Source organism: Sorex fumeus, unplaced genomic scaffold (assembly GCF_029834395.1).
Source record: "Sorex fumeus unplaced genomic scaffold, SorFum_2.1 ptg000063l, whole genome shotgun sequence".
NCBI lineage: Eukaryota > Metazoa > Chordata > Mammalia > Eulipotyphla > Soricidae > Sorex > Sorex fumeus.
Window position 1 is genome coordinate 71,721,107 of NW_026606120.1, and position 22,950 is coordinate 71,744,056.

Below are 22,950 nucleotides of genomic sequence, written 5' to 3' on the forward strand. Positions count from 1 at the left end.
ATTTTGATAGTGATAAATATGGGCCAATAAAATTTCTTGCCACCTTAAAGATTCTTTGTCTGTATGCGTGGGATAGCGGGTTTCTGAGAATTATTCAGTATATTTCAATATGAAAAATTTGCTCTGTGTGAATCATAAAAATCTTATTTTGAAATGACAAGCCATTTTTCAAAGTAAATTGATGCCTAAAAACATAGGTTGGCAAAAGCAAATAGTGCAAAGTGAATAAATAAAATGTTATTACAAAGCCATATTAACTATAGATTAAGAGATTTTAAAAGCATATAAACTAATGTGTAGACTTTATTTGCATCCTGCGTTAAAACTATAAAAATTATATTTATGAGAGAATTGGAAATTTAAGCAGTGACTGGATATTTTATGTTATTAAAGATTTGTTAATTTTTTAGATGTAACAATGATATTATACTCATGTTTTTTTAAAGAGTCCTTATCATAGAGAAATGTATGCTGTGATATTTAAAGATAAAGTGATAGATGTCTGACATAGTCAAAATAACATGGAATAGGGGTAGAGAGAGAAAAGGAGTGGAGTTTAGATGAACCAATATAGATCATAAGTTGAATCTTGTAGCTGGATCAGATATACATGGGGATTTATTGCACTGCTTTGTCTATTTTTGTACATTAAAAAAATGATAAAAGAAATCCATGTTGAGATTAATGAAAAACACAATATTCTTTTATTTCTATTGTGAGATCCAACACATTAATGTATAATACACTTAAGTTTCTTTTTCACATAGAACATTAAGTAGTGAGCTAGTAAAAAGAAATAAATTTGAGGCTGGAACAATAGTAAAGCCAGTAGGGCATTTGCCTTGCACACAGTCAATTGGGTTCAATCCTTGGCACCCCATATGGTTCCCCGAGGCTACCAAGAGTGATCCCTGAGTACAGAGCCAAGTGTAAGCTCTGAACACTTCAACTTGTGTCTTAAAAACTACTACTACTAATAATAATAATAATTTAATAATAATAAAACTGATGTGGGGCAGAGATAGTACAGAGCTTAAAGCACTTGTCTCGCATGTGACTGTGACAGTGGATCAAATCCTGGCACTGCATATGTCCCTTAAGCTGTGCTGGAAGTAGTCTCTGAACACTTCCAGGTGTAGTCCTGATCTCCATTTTGTTTGTGTTTTTGAGACGAGGGTTGGGGTTTTGGCTTAGCAGCAGAGCATGTGCTTGGTAGGTAGGAAGCCCCACACATCAAGTGCAATGCCAGCACCACTTTTGATCACAAACAAACCCAATTGTGTGTGAGCATTACAGTTCAAGTATGTGTTGCTCCTGGTGAGTACCACAACTAAGCACGCAACCCCTGATTGTTTCAACATCAACAACAAAAAAGGAGAAATGTTTTGGCTTCAAGTCTAATGATTTCTCATAGCAAGAACATGAACTCTTAAATTAGACATGAATCTGAATCCCAGATTCTCTATTTAACAAGTTTTGTGAGCTATGGCAAAGGACATAACTGTTCTCAGTTACAAAATATCTCCAATATTCACTTCATAGCTATGCATTGTAACGATTTATAGTGAGATGATGAGCTTTTGAGAGTATTTACCACTTGGTAGGCTCTTCTTAAAGGGTAGTAAGAGTCCATATTTTCTTTGGGGATGGGAGGTGTACACCTCGTGGTGCTTAGGGGCTACCCCTGGATCTGTGCTCAGAGGACACTTCTGGCAGTACACAAAGGACCAGATGTAGTACTGGGAATCAAACCAAGGTTGGCCACATGCAAGGCAGGCACCTTAACCCCTACATTATCTCTCTAGCCCCCTGTATTTTAAAAGAGAGCTATGCAAATAAAATTCACCCATGCCAGCCTAATGTAGGACCATATTATTCACCATATATATCTTTGTGAAGTTCACATTTAAAGGATGTGTGTAGAATTTTTATTGGTAGGCACTTCACAGGTTAGATTTATGAGTTTACTGCTCTGTAATGTCTGAGACATGTTGAATCGAAGCATGGCTGTCACTTAACTTCTAGTCTCTTACTATCACATACTTGGAGCATGTAGTTATGACAACTACAAGAAGAAAACCATTAAAGCAGCAAAGGAACACCGTCTTTGCACAAAAAAAAAAAAGAAGAAAAGGGTTTCCCTTTGAAGTTGAAGAGAAGTGTTTCCGAATTAATGGAGTGTACAGTGATTTTACTAAGTTTTATTTATGAAAATATTCTTTGCATTTATGCCAAAAGGTTTTAGCATGCTTGTAAGTAGGATTTATACAAAGAAACACAACCCAAATTTATGACGTGTTTGCAAATGTAAGAAAAAGTCTGAATTTACAATATTCACAATTTATTGTTAAGTATCTTTCTATCACTATTTCTGGAATGCTAATATTTTATAAACACAAGTGTTGATTATGAACCTAGAATATCTTAACCTATAGTACTTTAAAAAAGAAATCTACCAGAATGTTTTCCCTGTCTTTGGGAGGACTTGGGGAAGGGTGTGTATGGGGGGGAATGTATACAGGACGAAGACTTCTGACTTTGGCTTTGGCCCAATCTTCTAGCATCAACAATCTTGACATCTGCTTTTGTGACTTGATTTCCTTTAGTCTTTCCCTGCCCCTTTCCTTATTTGTTACATTTTATACAAATTAATCTGTAAAAGAGGATATATACACAGATTGTTTTGGAAGTTAATTACTGACTTTGATACTTTTTCAAATATTTTACTTCCTGTACATATTCTGGTTGTGATGTTTTAGAAAGTGAAATAATACTTTTTAAAATCAATGCACTATTTTGCAACTATTGTAAAAAAAATTTTAAAAAATGTAAAGCAAGATAGTTTTTATTAAAGAATAGAAAAATATGAGAGGAGAGAGAGGAATACGTATTCAAGAGAGAACATGGGCTTGAAAAGCAAGTAAAAGTAGCTTTTTGAAAAAATGAAAATGTACTCTTTTTCATGTTAAAATATTCTAGGATTTTGTGTTCATTTTGAATGTCATGTTCTAATTTAGATTAATATCTACACAATTTGTCATATATAAGGAAATTCATTATACAATGTTTGGAACAACAAAGATTATGAACAGCCTTAAAGTTCACCAGTAGCAGACTAGTTAAGTAAATTTTTGCACTTATTTAGTGAAATGTTACTTAAAGGTTAGAAGAAAATAACAGGTATATATGTGTGGGATGAAAAGTTCCTTTAATCATATTAAGTGAAAAAGGCATTTTAGATAGTGGACAGTGTTTTTTCTGTGTGCATGACTATCTGTGTGTGTATGCAAGCAAATGTCAGGAGTATTGTTTGCATTTATTTATAAACAAAATATTTTTGGAAGGCTAACCCTAAACCTCTGTTGGAAGAGTATCAATATAAATGGAAGAGAAATTTTTCATTATTTATATTCATTGGTACTTTAAAATTTTTCAACACATGGGGCTGGGTAAGGCGCTGGCCTTACATGAGATTGACACGGGTTTGATTCCCAGCACCCAATTTGGTACCCCCAATCCTGCTAGAAATGATCCCTGAGCCCAGAGTCAGGAGTAAGCCCTGAGCATTGCCAAATGTTGCCCAAAAGCCAAAATTTTTTTTCACCATATATGTGTATTATTTAATAATTTTAACTTAGTTAAGGTAGCACTGTAGCACTGCACTGTCCTCTCGTTGTTCATCGATTTGCTCGAGTGGACCCAGTAATGTCTCCATTGTGAGACTTACTGTTACTATGTTTGGCATATCGAATACGTCACGGGTAGCTTGCCAGGCTTTGCCATGCAGGCGAGATACTCTTGGTAGCTAAGGTACAATATAAAATAAATCTTGGTACAATAGCACAGTGGTAGGGATTTGCTTTGCACGCGGCCAGCCAGGCTGAGCTGGGTTTGGTTCCTCTGCCCCTCTCGGAGAACCGAGAAGCTACTGAGAGCATCTCGCCCTCATGGCAAAGCCTGGCAAGCTACCCATAGCGTATTGGATATGCCAAACACAGTAACAACAAGTCTCACAATGGAGACATTACTGGGCCCGCTCGAGCAAATCAATGAACAATGGGAGGACAGTGCTACAGTGCTACATAAATATAGAGAATCTCCAAGATAAAGAATTAGAAATAAATTCAGAGTATTTTATAGAACAAATACCACCCTTTATTAAAAGTATACCATATACACAGAGACCCTGGTTATATTTAGATAGAAAATTCATAGAATAGGGCTGCAGAGTTTAACAGTTGTCACAATGGAGACGTTACTGGGCCCGCTCGAGCAAATCAATGAACAAGGGGAGGACAGTGACAGTGACAGGGCTGCAGAGTTAATACACTGGAAAAGGTGCTGGCCTTGATATGGTCAGCCAAGGTTTGATCCCTAGTACCATATATGGTCTCCCCTGAACTCTACCAGAAGTGAACTCTGTGCACAACAGGGTGTGCCCTCCACTTCCCCCCCAAAAAAAAACCTCTAAAATAAAATTTGTAGAATATTTTTACAAAGAAATCTCACAATGCTTGCATGTGGAAAGAACCAAGGGATAAGAAGGAAGATAATTTTCATGATATTCCTTGTAACATGAACCTTTGCTTTGCCATGCTTAAATTTTTTTTTTTTAATTTTTATTTGTTTTAGAGCCACACCAGGTTTTTGAACCTAGAATATCTTAATTTTTTGTTTTGGAAGGAAGCTTCATTAGATAAAAGTTAAGTATGCCAGAGACTGGAGAGATACAGTATAACACAGGCATTTGCCATGTATGTGGCTGACCTGGGTTCAGTCCTGGGCTTACCATATGGTTCCATGAGCCCGCCAGTAGTGATAGCCCAAGTGCAGAGCCAAGTATAACTCCTGAGCAATGTTTCGCAAAACAAAACAATATCAATCAGTATTATAAAAGGAGTATAGTTTCCGAATACAGATTTTAGTGTAAAAATTACTCTAACTGCTCTCCATGCCCTGGGTTGGTTTATGGTGAGATGGCTAAATGCACCAAGAAAGTGGGGATTGTGAGTAACTATGGGACGCTTTACTGCGCCTCCCTCCAGAAGTTGGTGAAGCAAATTAAAATCAGCAGCACTCCAAATACATGTGCTCCTTCTGCACAAGACCAAGATGAAGAGACGAGCCAGGGGCACCTTGGCAATGTGGTTCCTGCATGAAAACCATCACAGGTGGCATCTGGACTTACAGTACCACTTCTGCTGTCAAAGTCAAATCTACCATCAGAAGACTGAAGGAACTGAAAGACCAGTAGATCTGCCATCTGAAACATTGCTAGCCTATAAAAATGTGTTAAGATATGTTTATTTTTAAAAAAAGAATTATTCTTACTCAGGAGCACTGCCTTTTACAAATTTAGGTTCTGAACACAAAATATTAGGAGAAAAGTGTGGTTTCTTTGAATAGGAAATTTTTTTGATTCCTCTGATTAAAACTTTTCTGTGAGTGACTACCTTATGCCCTTGAACTTGTAGTTCATGGATTTGTTTGATATTTGAAGGATTAAAAATGTGATAGTTGGGCCTGATTCTATTATAAAACATTAATTTTTCACATTGCTTTATCAACACATACTTCTGCCAGAAACCTGTTTAATCATTATTGTTTATGAGGTTGGCTAAAGAATCACTAAATACAGGAAAAGAACTGCTTAGTTGGACAAGGGGATTTATATGATATATAAAATAAACTGTCCACTTACTGCTGACTCTTATAAAGCAAATAGTAGAACTAACCTATCTGCCTTTGTCTGCTAAGTGTATTTAACACTTATTTGCCAGACTGAAAAGGTTCTTAAGTACAATTCCTCTCTAAAAGTTCTTTTTTTTTTCTGCTTTTTGGTTCATGCCCGGTAATGCTTGGCGGTAACTCCTGGCTTTGCACTCAAGAATCACTATTGGCGGTGCTCAGGGGACCATATGGGATGCTGGGAATCAAACCCGGGTCAGCCACATGCAAGGCAAACACCCTACCTGCTGTGCTATCACTCTAGCCCCTAAAAGTTCTTTTTTTAATAATAAAAAAAATTGTTAAGTGATATCACTTATGTCCTCTATGAGACAGTATGGTGGTTAATGGTTAGGCTCAAACATGAGTAGGATGCATTACAAGGGAGGCCTGGGTGTCCTACCACTGCAGGACCCAAACAGTACTACATCCTCATGCCCTTGCCTTGAATTATCAGCCTGGTTGGCTGAAAATCACTGGTTGTTGTCCCCAACCTGAGAACCACTTGGTAGGCTCCCCCCAAAATGTCTGTGCACTTTTATTTTATTAGTGTTATTCCAATGTAAAATAAGGAAGGTTGTGAGTAATAGTGTGCTTAGCTGCATGCAGCTGACAAGGGTTTGATCTTCAGTACCCCATATGATCCCAAGGAGTCCACCGGAGGTGATCCCAGAGTGCTGAGCCAGGAGTAAGCCCTGAGCATGCTGGGTGTGGCCCCCAAATCAAAAAATAAATAAAATAAGGAGACACTCCTTCTTAAAAACTTTTATTTTCATAAGTTTGTTCACATTAATTGATTACATTCAATATTTCAACACCAATCCCACCACCAATTCACCTTCCCACCACCATTATTTCAAATTTTCCCACCACCATTTAAGCCTTCCTGCCAGGGGCAGATGGTAGATAATTTATTTACTGTTGCTTATTATGAATATCATGAGAGGTTTCCACGGCCACAAAAGCGGCTGTGAACTTCTGGATTCTAAAATTATAAGTAGTTGAGGTCCAGAGACATCTCTATAGGGAGATAATCCATTTTGAGATTCATTTGGGAGTCTTTGGTTCAACGCTTTTGATGCGCTGAGATGGTGCCCGGAGGCAGATCATGACAACCAGGACCCCAAGCTGGAGGGGAGATGGGAAGGAGGACCTGTCTCTGCCACCGCTGCCATGTGACCTGGAGTCTTAGTTCTTGAACCTGCATACCTGGGTTTTGCTTCTGGAAGCAGGTAGCCATCGGGGTTTCATCTGGAGTAGGTGGAGAGGGCACACCTGCTCCATCTGAGGTGTCCCAGTGGAACTGGCTCAGTATGGGGTCCAGAGAGATCTCTGGGGAACTGCTGTCTACCAGGGATTCACTGCTGTGTCTCTGGATCAAGGCCATTGATGCACTGAGATGGCACCTGGAGGCAGATCGTGGGCATGACAGCCAGGACCCCAAGTGGGCAGGGAGATGGAAAGGAAGGAGACCCTCTTTTTGTTGTTGTTGTTTATTTTTGTTTAGAGGGCCATACCTGGCAGTGCTCAAGGGTTACTCCTGTCTTTGCACTCAGGAATTTCTTCTGGGAGTGCTTGGAGGATCATATGGGATGCCGGGGATCAAACCTGGGTTGCCTGCATGCAAGGCAAACTCCCTTCCCGCTGTACTGTCATTCTGGTCCCATAAGTTGCTCCTTCTTGTGAAACTTCTGATCCAAAAGTAACCAAATTGTTGATAGAGTTTTGGGGTTGTTGATGTAGTGTACCTGTTGTGCACAAGTTTTATATATAAAGAGGTGTCCCAGATTGAAGGGGGAAAAACAGTCTGGAAGACTTGGGAGGACACATCTTTAACCCTTTGCCATTACAGACTTAATATTATTGGAAGTTGATATTACTCACAAAGAAGATGCCCTTTATTTGGTATATTACAAAATGTTTTATACTTTCAGGCTTGCTATCTAACAGACAATCCATTTTTCATACTATATTGCTTTATTTATTTTTTTAGTTTCTCGGGGTTACACCTCCATTACTTCTGTCTCTGCACTCAGGAATTACTCCTGGCATTGCTCAGGGCACCATACGGGGTGCTGGGGATGGAACCCAGGTCAGCATGTGGAAGGCAAGCACCTTACCACTGTACTCTCTCCAGCCCCACTATATTGCTTTGTTTTTACTCCTTGTACTTTTGTCAATTTTATGTTATGTTTACCCATAACCTATAGATATATAGTATTATGCTTCTGTAGTAGAACATACTGAAATCTAACTGGCCTTATAATTTTTTTCAAGAGGTAATGTTGTTAACAAAACTTAACATTAGATTCAGTAAAAACTATAGGTGTTTACTTGGAGGGAAAGGGGAGGGTGTTGAGAGCAATAAGTAGTTTGGTGGTGGAATGGCGCTGGAACATTGATAGTGGGAGTGGTGAGAATAATACATATATAGAGTTGTGAATCTAAGAGTCTAAAATTCCATAATATTATAAAGCAATGATAAGTCAATCAAACAACAAAAAGAAGTAATGTTGGTAAGCAAAATGATGTGAATAATCCTAAAATGTATCAAGACTAGAAATGGAGACCAAGGTCTACCACCACACTTTGTTATTTGAGAGAAAGAAAAAGAAGAAATGGGAAGTTTAAGCAAAATGAATGTTGTAAATTTCAAGTAAATTTTTTCTATTACACTTAAAGCATAATGTAGCTGGAATACTTTTTGTTTGTTTTATTTTGGGGGGTGAGGGTAGGGGTGCACACCCAGCAGTGCTTAGGGGTTACTTCTAGCCTGTACTCAGGAATTACTCCTGGTGATGCCTGGGGGACTGTATGGTATGTTATGGATAAAACTCGTCAGCTGCATGCAAGGCTAGTGCCCTTACCGCAATACGCTTATCGCTGTAGCCCTTGTAAAATATTTTTAGATTAATCCAGGTCAAAGTTATTGTTGGATATAGAGCATATTACCTTATTTTCTGTGAAGGAGTATCAAAATACCCAAGATCCAATAAAGTCAAACAGAATTTGATGGGGAAAAAGTCAATATTCATTTCAATAAACCTAAAGTAGTGATATTTAACTTTCTAAGCATAAAGTTGATGACAAAACATGATTTTTTAAAAATGGCAGCAACACTACTACTGTAGTCAGTTTTAACCTTTGCATTGGACTACTTCCTTGTTGATTTTATCATTGGTCACCCGTGGCTTCTATACCTATTATGACTTCCAGTATCACAACAACTTGTAGAATTTACTCTTTTTAATTTCTGGGCCAGACCCAGTGGTGCTCAGAATTTACTCCTGGCTTACTCCTGGCAATAGTCAGGGGACCATATATCATGCCAAGGATTAAACTCAGGTTGGCTACATGCAAGGCCTTATCTGTTGTACTATGAATCCAGCTCCAAATCCATACTTTCTAATTGTAGATTTACTTTAGTGAAGTAAAAGAAGGATTAATTAATAACACATGCCATAAATTTAAGTCTTTGGCTGTCATTCAGAATGTTTTGCTTTTGACTAATGATTATAATTTATAAAGCTTGCAGATTTTGAGAGTGAACAGCTCAGTGGATTAAAACAAGAGCTTAATAATCAGACAAGGTAGAGTCAATGCCAGGCTCTGCCTCCTATGTGTGACTTGTATGATTTTGAATAAGTTAATGTTTTGGGTACATTAATTTCTGTGTCTCAGTTTAACTGAAGCTTTGGGTAAAGAAGATAACATTGAATTATTTAAAGAACTAGATGAGATAATACATGAATCACCCTGACCCAGAGACTGCTCTGTTACTGTATTTTTATTATTATACATTTAATTTTTTTCCCTTGTAAGTCAAGACATGTTGAAAATTCAGTTGAATGACTTCATAAGAATTAAACACTGAGAATACAGTAGTCCCAGGGAAATTGAGCTGTGGGCCAATAATTTCAGGTTAAGACTGTCTGGTTGCCATATGATAAATGTGTTCATTTTGCTCTCTGTTTACCCACATACTACGAGTACGTAGGTTTACATGTTTTGAAGTCTGTCAAAGTCTCATTACTATTGAGAATATTCCAACTCAGCAGGTTCTATTTTAGTAGCAGTTGAACAATAACAGTGGTAGATGGAATGTGTTAGTGTAAAGCCAGAATGATTGCTGACAGTCTGTAGTTTGCTTTATGAAGTATGCATTGTCTCATATACAATTATCTGGTTTCTGTTTGTTGCTGCCAGTGCTCCACTTTGTTAATATCCAGGAGTTATGTCTTTAAGCAAAGCCGAAGAAGGGTTAAAATTCTCAGCATTTTCTGGAGGGGGTGGGGGAGGGGAAGTTCACTAGGTGGCTACCTATTTTTCCTTTTTTTTTTTCCAGAACTAGGATGATACCACACACTGCAGCCCACCCTACTGGTCAAAATGAAAAACTGCATCACAGAGGACCATTTTATTGAAGGGGAAGTTTAGAAAAGAACTTTTCAGTTGGTTCTCACAGGCATTTTCCTGAACACCCCACAACTTGAAAATATAGTTTATTTGGGAAATATTATTAAAGCATATTATCTTCTTTGCTTATCATTTTAACAGTAATTCTAGATTGTGCTAGCCATGTCTAATTGATTTGATTCCAATTCTGAACATTTAGATGTACTTCTCTTTGCAAATGATCTCTCTAAATAATGTTAAGAAGTTTGTTTTTCTTTGCCTTTTTGTACAGCCAGACAATGGTATCCTCAGCGAAACAACTGAGTTTTAGCCTGAATTTATTTCTTGTATGGCCAAATCTAGTTGGAGCAAGTTTTAAAAAGATTGATAAATGTAAACTTTCTTACCTGGCCCATCATTTTTTCTGCAGACTTAATGACATCCAATACTATTACAGCCACTGCTAGAGCCTTGGGGGAAGAAAAGGGTATATTTATACATTGAGTTATGACTAGATGTAGGAGGAAAGAAAAAGAGATGGGCAGGAAGTCAGGCTGTATGGAACAGAGAAGAATTTGAGACCTTCACAACACATGGATTAATCACGAGAACTAACCACGCAAATCCAAATGGATATTTAGAAATCAGTGAAGCCTCTAGGATGTTCTGTGGGAAACACCATGCATTTTCTAATGCATGAGTATGTGTAAAATGGTACATAATTTATAATGGAAGTGTTAATGGAACTCTAGCTTTGGTGTTGCAAATGTGCTTCATAATATATCTATATTTGAGCTATACTTCAATTATATGGACACATATGTACCTAACATATTTTAGTTAGTATTATATTCACTGGGTTTGGAGAATTGTTACAATAAGGGGTATTAAACTCAGTGTTGCTACTCTTACTATAGTTCAAGCTTTGGGAACTACGTTTTTATTAAATTGGCCCATGAAAATCTGCTGATATTCATGCTACCAAGAAGGAAAACTAATGATTTGAACCAGGAAACTTTATAGCATTTAAGATTTAATAGTTTAAAGAAGAAGATTGTGTTTCATGGGTTCTGAAATATTAGTCAAAAATCTGTGTTCCGTTCCAGTGGCAACAATCCAAAACAAACCTCCCAAAATTGTAAACATTTTATGTTGATCTCACTCTCCTTACTTTATACAGGCTACTTGGTGAAATAATAGTAAACTTTAAAGTTTTGAGCAACACCATATGAACACTTTAAATATTACAGCTATTTAGAAGATAAATGAACTAGGGGTCTTTATTGCTATGTAGAAAAACCTTTACATATTGAATAAACAAACATCTATTCATAAGTTTTTTATGTATTAAAATGCATTGTGTCCTTTTTATTGTGTCTTTAATTTCCATTTTATCTTTGGTAAATAACCATAATGACCTTGTTTTGTCCCTAAGTAATACCTGCAAGTTTAGAATCAGGTGGGTTTGCTTCGAGTCAGAATAGTTAGAAGAGGTACATTGTCATGGTTTATTTTTTCCTCTGTTTTGTTTGGAATTGAATTAGGAAATGAAAGTTTTTAGCAGTTTAATTCACATCTCCATAAAGTTTATGGAGCAGGTTGAATCCATGACAGAAAAAGCCAGCATCTAGTGGATAGACTATTGTTTCAGAATTAAGAGGTGGAGGGCAGGGGAATACTCACTAACCATTAATGAAAACGCAGGGAATAAAAATAAATAGCACAGAAACCTTAGCAAATTGCCTAATACCTGACACGAAGCTGCTTTATTTTTCTGCTCCAACCCTCAGAAATTCCCAACTTATCACTCTATGGTGCACAAACAAAATTGAGTTTGACTCTCAGGAAAGAATAGAGAAATCATCCCCCTTCTAGGCCTCTCAGCATGATACTCAGTGGAAAACCTGCCACTGAATATACTAAGGAGTGTTTCTAGTGCCCAATTCTTATGACACTTAGGATAGAGGAACAAATTACCAGCTAATAACAGGTGAGCCCTTGATATAGTTCTCCCAGATCTTGTTTGGAAATACAAAGAGAAAGGATTGGAAGTACTGGATGTGATTAATGGAGATATTGTGTGTTCAAATGTATATCTGTATAGAAACATATTGATTTTGAGTGAGTTGCAGTGGGAAAGTGTGTCTCTAGTGGCAGGGGGTCTTGCTTGTGAGAAAGCCACTCTAAGCAGATGGAGTTCTAAGCCCTAATTGTAGAGCTGCTGAGTGGAAATGTCTGTCACTATAGTTTGTGATCATTTATGTCTGATCCCACTGGACTACAGTAGTGGCCACTTGGAAGTGTGATTGTCAGAGCTATAGATTGATTTGGAGATCACTTACTGTTATGTTTTAAGGAAAAATGATGTTCTAAACTTAAGCAGGTCCAAAATGACCACAGTAATTGCTGGTTCTTCTATAAAACTTTTCACCCATGCATCTTGAGTAGTTGTAATCATTTTAATTACATGGGAGTATCTATTTATAGAGTGTTGTAGGCTTTTTTCCCCTGTGTGTGCCCAAGGGAGTTAGGCCACTTGATATAACACTAAAAACACTTACAGCTACGTTTCCATCATCAAGAACTAATTGTGCTTGGATGTAAAACATATTTTTAAATGCTTCTCTCATTGCAACCATTCTTACTACAGCTCTGGGCTCTGTTTCTGCTGCCCTGAGTTGTATACCTTTGTAGTTGTGTCCTTAATGAAAACATGGTCTTGTGTTTGGCAAAGTGGTGGCTATTCAGAGACCATCTTGGTCAACTATGTTCAGAAAATATAGCCATCATAAGGGAGTTAGTTTTCTAGCTAAAGTTAAAAACAATCAAATACCATATCCAGCGAAGTATTTTGGATAAAACTGTAAAAATGCAATCTCTAAATGCCATGCCTGGACTGTGATCTTGAAACAAAAAAGGGACATTAGTGGAAAACTGGTGAAATTAAAATGCTTCTATAGTTCAGTTAATGGAAATGGACCAATTAAAAATTTTTTGTTTTAACAGATATGTTTTAGTTACCTAAGAAGTTAATACTGATGGTGGATGGATTGGCTGGGTAAAGGATTATTGTACTATCTTTGTAACACTCATAATGAATCTAAAATACTTACAGTGAATCAAATTATTCCAGGTAGAATATTCATTCTTAAAATTCCATTTTAATCTGCTTATTTTTTAAAAAAAACTATAGTGTTAAAATGTGCAAAAAGTAGATTAGTCAGTTTTCTGAAACAAGCAAAAAACCTGAGTCCAAGATGATAGTTGATAAATAATATTCAGTATATACCATGAATATTACCTTTTGCTTTGTAACCCAAACTTCATCTCTCTTCCTTTTTAAAATATAGACTTTGTGGGGTGAGGAGGGGGAGGGGGCAGGGGGTGGGAAGGATACTGAGATCATTGGTGGTAGAGAATGGGCACTGGTGGAGAGATGGGTAAACGATCATTGTATGACTGAAACGCAAACATGAATATTTGTAAGTATTTAACAGTACCTCCCGGTGATTCACTAATAAAAAAATGTTTAAATAAGAAAAGAACATAGACTTTGACTGGAGTGATATTATAGTGGACAGGGAACTTGTCTTGTATGCAGCCAACCTAGGCTCAATCCCAGACACCACAAATGAACTTCCAAACTCGCCAGGGGTGGGACATAACCAAGAGTAAATCCTGAGCACTGCTGGATGTGACCGCACCCCCCCCCCCCAAAATAGGATTTTGATTTGACTAAAAAAATTTTAAATTCTTTAACCTCACAGACTGCTTTTACCTGTCAGTAGTCATTTAGATTTTATTGATAAGGTATAATTTCATTGGGTTATCAGTGATATAAAATGATGCACTTTAAGCCTCATTCTAGTATTTGAATATTTCTCTAGAACATTTCACAATGACCCTAGGTTTAGATTAGTGACCTAATTTAGGTATTTCTTCTGACATGAGCCAATGATTGTTGAGGTTCTATTTTGTTTTATTTTCATTTTATTCTTCTTCTCCACAGCAAACTCTATAACTCATTTCCAAAGTCCTATCTCTGCAGGTATTTATCTACCTATCATTGAACACTCAGAAAAGTCTATTTAGGACTATCTAATTTATGGAAAAAGAAGATAACATCCCTTCATTCTCTCTCTCTCTCTTCCTCTCTCTCTCTCTCCTCCTTCTTCTCCACCTCCTCCTCTTCCTCCTCCTTCTCCTCCTCCTCCTCCTCCTCCTCCTCCTCCTCCTCCTCCTCCCCCATCTTTATAGTTTAATTCTAGAAAGTAAACCTTTAAAGAGAGGCAATACAGATTCTATGTAGGTTGTTTGGTTTCACTGTTCCCTAGTTGAAATCCACAGCCAAATTATGCAGTGTTTACTGAGATTAGTATTGGCGATTTCCTTTAGAAATTAGTATTTATGATACTATTAAATTCAGCTGAAAATTCACTTTTCGTGTTTGTGAAATGAACCGAGCAGCTGTCCTCTTATAAGCAGACTGTACCTCTGTTTGGAGGATTTTAAGGAAAGCCATTTGCAATTTAGAGCCTTTTCTTCCGGTTTCTGAATGAGCTAACATCTTCCGCTTGAACCTTTTAAAGGATCATAATAGCATAGGCCACTTCTACAAAATATAATCCAATGTATGTTGAAAACACCCAAACGGGATTATCACTGTTTTAATTGCATAATTCAGTATTGCATATACATTACCTTTCATCAAAGCCATTTTACAGAACAAATATTACCTTCTTAGGGCTTTTAGAATTCCTAGGAGGTTGGTTGCATCTGCTGTAAACTAGAATTATAAAGAGAGAATTTTTTTTGAGAGAGAACTTTCTTAAGATTGCAAAACAAGAGGTGGTTTAAATAGAACATAATCCAGTAAGGTCTCCCTACTCCAAGCTAACAATTTCTAAATTCTAGATAGAGAATTTTTTGATGAAAAATTTTCCATTCACAGGGGGTGGGGGGTAGAGGAGTGATGAGAGGGAACCTGGGGACACTGATGCTGGAAAATGTACACTGGTGGAGGGATGGGTGTTGGAATACTGTATGACTGAAATCAAATCATGAACAGCTTTGTTAAATAAATAAATAAATAAATTTTTAAAAATTTTGCATTCAGGTAAGTTGATTCTTGAATTTATTTCTCTTGCTTCTCATATGTAAATGGCGTACAGTCCTGTCCATCAAGTAAAAGGCCTACTTTTTTTTGAGGGCCAGAAGGACTCTCAAAGACATTGATAGAGTTTTTCAAAGAATTACCTTATTTTTTTTTCTTCTTTTCCTCTCAGGGGGAGACCAAGTTGAACATTACCCCGGACAGAACAGCTTAGATGATAATCACAGTGGAACTCAGGGCCCTTCCCTCACATCAGATGCACCTTTTCTGACAGAATATCAGGATGAGGGTAAGTGTCATCTTTCTGCATTTTGACATCTTTTGTCCTGCGGCCTTTGCTGTTTTGTCCTCTGTATATATCAGTCTTCCGTGGTTTCTCTGTATTGATAATCACTAGTTTGCAAAGAAGAACTATTTGTTTCATTGCCATGCTGATCCTTCTGGGTAATTCAATACTTCTAAAGTTAATGTATTTAGGGAAACACTAATTCCATATCAAAGCAGGAAGATACCATTATTGATCTTTTTATGAAAACTGTAGCTTAAAAGCTATGTTCAGGGCCCAGTTTACCTTTCTTTCAGATATCTTAGCCTTACTGAGTTGCATGAAAATTGGAGCATTTGCTTAGTAAGTATTGGGGTATTCATTTACTGTGGATTATTTGAGGCCCTGAGTTCATCCTTTTACAATAAAATACTTTTTGTGTATGCACACTTCTCACATTCCCCTGACCATATTGGTTTTGTTTAAGGGGAAGGAGAAACCATCAGAACCATAATGTAAACCTTCATGGAGCATCAGTTTCACTGAAGACTGGGCAATGAGAGGAGTTAAATAATCAACTGTTAGATTTTATGTTAAAATAAATTGGTATGTGATGGAGTACAATGCGAAATATGCACAAAATTTAAAAGTACATGAATATAAGAATATCAGCCCAGTGAATGCCAGTGGGCTCAGCCTCAGATATTCCAAGGATGGGGTTAACTGCCACTTCTGGCACATGGCCATTTGAGCAGAAGGTTTGATCATCACCAATGTACGTGGTTTTATTTTCTTTCTGGTGGTTCTCTAGTGGAGGTAAGGTAGAGATGCTATTAAAAGTAATATTAAATTGAAACATTTAGGAGTTGGGAGTAAAGTTGTTAAATTATTTTTGTCTTTATTAGTCTGTAATCTTTTCTTTTATCTTCTTGTCAAAATTTCCTATGATTTTGGGAGTTCCTAATACCTGGTTTTTGTGGGTTTTTTTCTTTTTATGCTGGGTTTTCTTTCTTGGCAGGGTGGGAATTTGAGTTTTGGAGCCACATCCAATGAGATTAAGGGACCATTCTTGTCTGCACTCCCTAGAAGTACTTAAGTGTTTGCTTTTTAATTTATCTATTAATTCCTAATGCACTGAACTTATTTTGTAAATTCATATTTTATCCCTTTCAGTAAAATGATAATGTCCACATCAAAACTTTATGCATTTAATACATAAAAACATTTTCTTTTGCTTGAGCTTCATATACTAGCATAATTGGCAATATCTAAATTGTAGAAAATGGGCCTATGTCCTTAAAATGTAGAACCTGTATATTGATTACAGGCATTACTCTAAAAATATTATTTGGATTGTAAGTTTAATGATTGCATTGGAAGCTGATTACTAAGTATAGAAAATTAACAGTGCAACAGTCTTTTATTTTTTTTGATTCATTTAGTGCTTGATGGAATTAGAACTATAGTGCCTCATTAATCTATAGGTCATTTACTTGCTATTTCCAGCTTTCCCAAACACCTCTGATAATGTAGTAAGTGAGCCAGAAAGACCTCTAAGTGGAAATAGATGTAACTAAGTCCCCATCAAAACTTATGTACCTTATTCTTGGGGGAGAGTTCGAGTTTTCCTCACTGGTGATTATTCTTCTTACAAATCTTTAATATTACAGTGCGTTGTTATTAATTATATTTATTACATTGCTTATATATTGAAGCTTATTATTAGTAACTATTTCAGCCTGTAGTAGATTGATACATCAGATTAGCACATATGCTCTAAAAGAATCAATTAACAAATTATATTGGGAAAAGAAATATGAAAATAAACATTTATGCAGAAAAATCTATAAATAAAACTTATATTGACACTAAAATATTTAGCAACTTGAATTATATTGCAGTCATGAGTGAATCATCTAACTTTCCCTTATGAGCCTTTGTTAAGTAAAGCTATAGCAAGCATTTATTGAATACTTAGTGTGTGCCTTGCATCTGAATTCTAAACTTTTTGCAAAGTATTATTTCTTATAGCATTCTTAGGAGTCAGATACTAGAAATATGCTCATTTTATAGATAAGAAAACTGAAATGGCTGGAGGGATGCTAGGAACAATGGCAGTGGAGAATGGGCACTGGTGGAGGGATGGGTACTCGAACATTGTTTGACTGAAACATAATCATGAAACTCTTTAAGTCTGTAACTGTATCTCATGGTGATTCATTAAAATAAAAAAATAATTTAAAATAAAAAAATATATAGATGAGAAAACTGAGACCCTGGGAAATTAACTTGCCTATGATGACACAGCAAGTAAGTTAAGTAGTAGTGCTAGGATTTAAACCTATGCAGACTGCTTCCAGGCCATCTGATTTTAACTATTTTATCTAAATTATTCCCCCCCAAAAATTGATATTCTAGAAATTTGGTTAAAACTATACTGATATATGTAATATTTTAAACAATTTTTATTAAATACTTGATTTTTTAAAACTTAGTATTAAAAGAGGTAACTTTTTTACTATAGTTATACTTATATATTATAGAAATATTAGAATTGTTCATAATAATTTTATAAGAGAGAAGTTAACTATATTGTAATATTAAATTTTTCTTAATAGATTTTTTATTTTGGACTGGAGCAATAGGACAGCAGGTAGGGCATTTGCCTTGCACATGGCCAACCCAGGTTCGATTCCTCTGCCCCTCTTGGAGAGCCCGGCAAGCTACCGAGAGTATCTCGCCTGCACGGCAAAGCCTGACAAGCTCCCCGTGACGTATTCAATATGCCAAAAACAGTAACAACAAGTCTCAGAATGGAGATGTTACTGGTGCCCGCTCAAGCAAATCGATGAACAACGGAAGGGCAGTGCTGCAGTGCAGTGCAGATTTTTCTTTTTAGTTCCATGCATAAAATTCACTGTCACTGTCCTCCCATTGTTCATCGACTTGCTCGAGCGGGCCCAGTAACATTGTGACACTTGTTACTGTGTTTGGCATATCGAATACATTACGGGTAGGTTGCCAGGCGTTGCAGTGCGGGTGAGATACTCTTGGTAGCTTGACGGGCTCTCTGAGAGGGGCGGAGGAATTGAACTCGGGTCTACCTGTCAGCCGTGTGCAAGGCAAACGCCCTACTTGCTTGCTATCACCCCAGCTCATGCATAAATTAAGAAAAAAAATTTTAAAGAATGTAGTCAGTGGTTCAGACAGAAATAGATTGATTAATGCGCTAAAGTAGGTGATAAGAAGTAATTTAAATATGGCATTTTGCAAAGCTTTTGAACCTCAGTGCCTGATGCATAATGAGCACAAAAATATTTGTTCCCTCCCCCTACAAAACAAACATTTCCTGTGTAGTTATAGATATTTATATAGTAAAAGTTTGAGTAAAGTTTATGCATATTTTTACTATATTTTACCATTATCAAAAACAGTAATATTTAACATGCTATCTATTCATTATTTTAACAATTTAAAAAAAATTTTTATTACTGAATCACCATGAGGTACAGTTACAAATTTACGAACTTTTGTACTTTAGTCATATAATAATTGTTTACCCATCCCTCCACCAGTGCCCATTCTCTTCCACCAATGTTCCCAATATCCTTCCCACCACCCCCATATTTTAACAAATTTTTATGTAATGATTACAGGATTTAACAAATTTGTATGTAATGATTACAAGGCATTGTACTAATTTGTAAGTTAAATATTCAGTTAAAAAATATCAGACACTGTCCCTGCTTTAATAGAGCTTGACATCTTATTGGGAAAATATGCTCTTAATAAACAGATAGGTAAATAAATATATGGTGTCTCCATGGGCTTATGAGATACCTAAGGCAATCATTTAGGAAGAAAAGGTATTCTTGAATTCATTATAGTGAGGGGTATTTTAGGTTTGGGGAATTTTATCTTTATTAGGAATAAAAGATTACTGTTAAAATATTTTATCTTTGTTGTTTTTTTACTCCAGCCTGAGCAATGTCCTAAACTTATAATATAAAAGGACACCTGATTTTGCCTGTCTGCTCATAGCTAGTGAAGAGAAGCAGTAACCATGGTGCATGTCATGTTTGGGTCCTGTTTTTGTGAAAACTACAAAGTGATCTAAAGGAATATATAAACCTGGCCAGGTGCATGACAAAAACTGAAAACCAGGATTACAGGTTAAACCATGCATAAAAATGAGAGTCTGTTGCTACCTAATCACAATTCCTCTCGCATGCCTTTGTAAATGTCCTCAATCTGAGAAAGGCAAATATTATCATATCGAGAGACAACCACCAACAAAAACATTGCCCCACCATCATGAATAAAAACTTAGACAGTTTCTATCATATTGAAGGTGGAAATTTCAGTATCAAACACTAGAAACAATAACTGTACAAAAAAATCAGTCAACTCTGAAGCTCAAAATCTTATTGCTTTCGTTGTCCAAAATATACAGTGGGTTTTATGTATATATAAATTTATTCCCTTAGTATAAATGAAGGATCCCAGTGTGCATACACCTTTAAAGATGGCCTAAAGAAAGGGATCATTCTATAGAATAGAGTATAGTGACTCCTTCTGGAAGAAAAAAATTATTTTATGAAAAATGAACTTTTAAAATCTCAAAGAGATATAAAACCTATAATAAAATATTTTAATCATGTATTATCATATTCTAAAGAAAATAAGTAAATAGAAAGTTGAAAAGATATATAGGAAGAAAAAATATTTCTAGAGTTTTACATCATAGAATTTTTCATGGGATGTTGATGATTAGAGAATATTCTTATATTCTAGCAAAATAGGAAAAAAAATTGAAAAAGTTAGGATCTGTAACCTTTTTTCTTTTTAAGTTTTTGGGTCACACCCAGCTGTTCTCAGGACTACTCAGGCTCTTTGCTTAGGAATCACTCCTGGAGGGACTTGGGGAGACCATCTGGGTGCTGTGGATTGAACCCAGGTCTGCCATGTAGAAGGCACCCTATCCACTTTACTATCACTTTGGACCCCAAGACCTGTAACCATCTTTGGAGAAAAGAAATAATAACTGAAGAGCCTTATATTGATCAGTTTTTTTATGTGCTACTTGCTTTCAAAGAAATGCAGAGCCATGGAGAGAGAGAACTCCGGGTAGAGCACATGTGTCACATATATGAGGTCCAGAGTTTGATACCAGGCACCACTCAGTCCCCCAAACCAATGGGTAGTAGGCCTACCAATAGAAACTGGGGATGCAGTAGTAGTACAGCGGGTAGGGTGCTTGCTTTGCACCTGGTGACTCGGGATTCCCATATGGTCCCCAAGGCCACCAGGAGTGATACCTGAGAGCTGAGTCAGGAGTAAACCCTGAGCACCGACTGGTATAGCCCCAAAACAAACAACAAACAAACAAACAAAAATTTTATGAGAGGTACATTAAAATACAGAGAGACTAATTTGAAAATAAAGATATCCACTTAAGATAATTTTATCTTTAGAACTTTGCTTTTATATTTCTCCACTTTCATCTTTGTTTTGGAATGTGAGTTTGGGATCTAATACTATGAATAAAAATGGGTTCATTTTGTTGATGATTATAGGTTTAATTTTATAATAGTAATAATAACAGAAAGAAGATATTTCAATATTATTCTTAATGGGAATAAGAATGTATTTTAAACTAAAATATTATAACAATGTGAAATAGAAGTGAAAGTCTAATTTATTGATAGATTTTTGTGGCTAGAATTGAAGTTTGTCCTAAAATTGATTATACCAAAGTTAAGAATGCAATCTGGGATTTGGAAGGAAAAATAAAATCATCTACTAGAAGAACCATTTATTGAGTACTTACTATGCTGTACTGTCTTGTTTTGTTTTGTGGACTGCTTCATTTAATTTTTATACCAGCTCAAAGAGAAGACCTCTGTCTTATTTAACAGCTCAAAAAGAAGACCTCTGTCTTATTTAATAGAGAAATTAATTGTCTTAGTCAAAGATGGCACGTATAATTCTTGTAGGTTAGGGATAAGGATGAGAATTGAGATTCCAAAGTTTATGCTTTTCTAAAGAGTTCTGTTAGCTAAATATTTGTCCTCTGAGGATAATCACTCATGGTTTTCTTTTAAAGCCCCTGGTTTTCTTTTAAACCTATGCATTATTTAGGGCCATTCTTGCACAGTTTTTTTTTCTGGTTTTTATTTTTATTTGTTTTGTTTTATTTTCTAGTGATTTTTTTTAAAACTTTACATACATTCAAACATTTCATTTATTTTTTTACAGCTGCCTTCATCCTTGCTCTTAGCAGTATATTTTCTGTTATAAATGAAAACTCATATTAATACTAGTGAAGTTATATATGTGCATCTGTGTATGCACAGAGACATACATGCTTGCAGGTACACAGTTATCAGCTCACACTGACTGTATCAGAACACAAAACTTTTTTTCATGTCTGTGTTTTGGGGCCAAAGAATAATTCATGCCATAAAATACATACTTTTATGAGCATAGTGGTTTTCCGAATAACTTACTGTTGGCTGCGGAGAGCCCATCAGATGTCAGATCACAGGGAGAAATTAAAGACTCGGTGTTAACTGTGGTAAGGATAAGTAAGCTGTCACTCACAATCACAGTGGCCTTCTTCATGAAGATAAATGTCTTATTAGATCTAAGACATCATGTCGTTTATATAGTCTGGTATAAATCAAAGATGAAGATGACAAACTGGGTTTCAAAGTTGACAATAATTTATATAACTTAAATAAATGATTACCAAGGATTATACATGTTTTGTGAAGAATAAAAATAACAATAACAGTTATCTGTCTATGAGTGACCCATTTTTCATTCTGTAGCCCAGCATGTTGGGCTATTCCACGTGTTTGAACTCGAACTTTCCTTTCAGTGCCTAGGAAAGCAAGCTTCTATGTGTTGAAAATTAAATTTCTTTCATAATTCTTTTTTCACTAAAATTTCAACACAATTTTCCCATAACATTATAGAGTTTTAGAGCCAGAAGAGAACTCGGTTCTTCATCTAACTGTTTTTTTACAAAGGAGAAAAATTAATCTTAAATAGATTTATTTTTAATATCAAAATTCTATTACACCTAACCAAGTATGAGCCACACAGCACTCATCAGCATGATCTCACCGTGTGTTCAGAGCAGGCCCAGACAGCTGGGTTTTCAGCTATTCCTTGCAGCTCCAATCAGTTTCTTCAAACAAATGTGTTTTTCTTGCCTGAATATGTTTTTATTCTCTTCTCAGAATGATTTGGAGCAATATACTTTATAAAGCATTTCAAAGGGTTCTGCAAATGCTGACCATATACTTATGAATAACCTGCAAAAACTTCCTAAATTGACTTGACATAGAACTGGGTATCTTTTGTGCCTTTCTCATTCATGTTATAAATTTTAATATACTGCCAATGAAGAGTTATTATTAGGGCTGGAGTGATAGCACGGTGG

The 22,950-nt window shown here is 36.1% G+C and overlaps 1 protein-coding gene and 1 pseudogene across 1 annotated transcript in view; both read left to right on the forward strand.

Annotated features, from left to right (window-relative positions):
* Positions 1-22,950, forward strand: part of SKAP1 (src kinase associated phosphoprotein 1) — a 320,308-nt gene that overhangs the window by 76,979 nt on the left and 220,379 nt on the right. The window contains exon 4 of the mRNA XM_056126663.1: positions 15,408-15,524. Within this exon, the coding sequence (XP_055982638.1) occupies positions 15,408-15,524 (117 nt within the window). The remainder of the gene's footprint in view (positions 1-15,407; positions 15,525-22,950) is intronic.
* LOC130035153 (60S ribosomal protein L37a-like) lies at positions 4,977-5,254 on the forward strand (annotated as a pseudogene).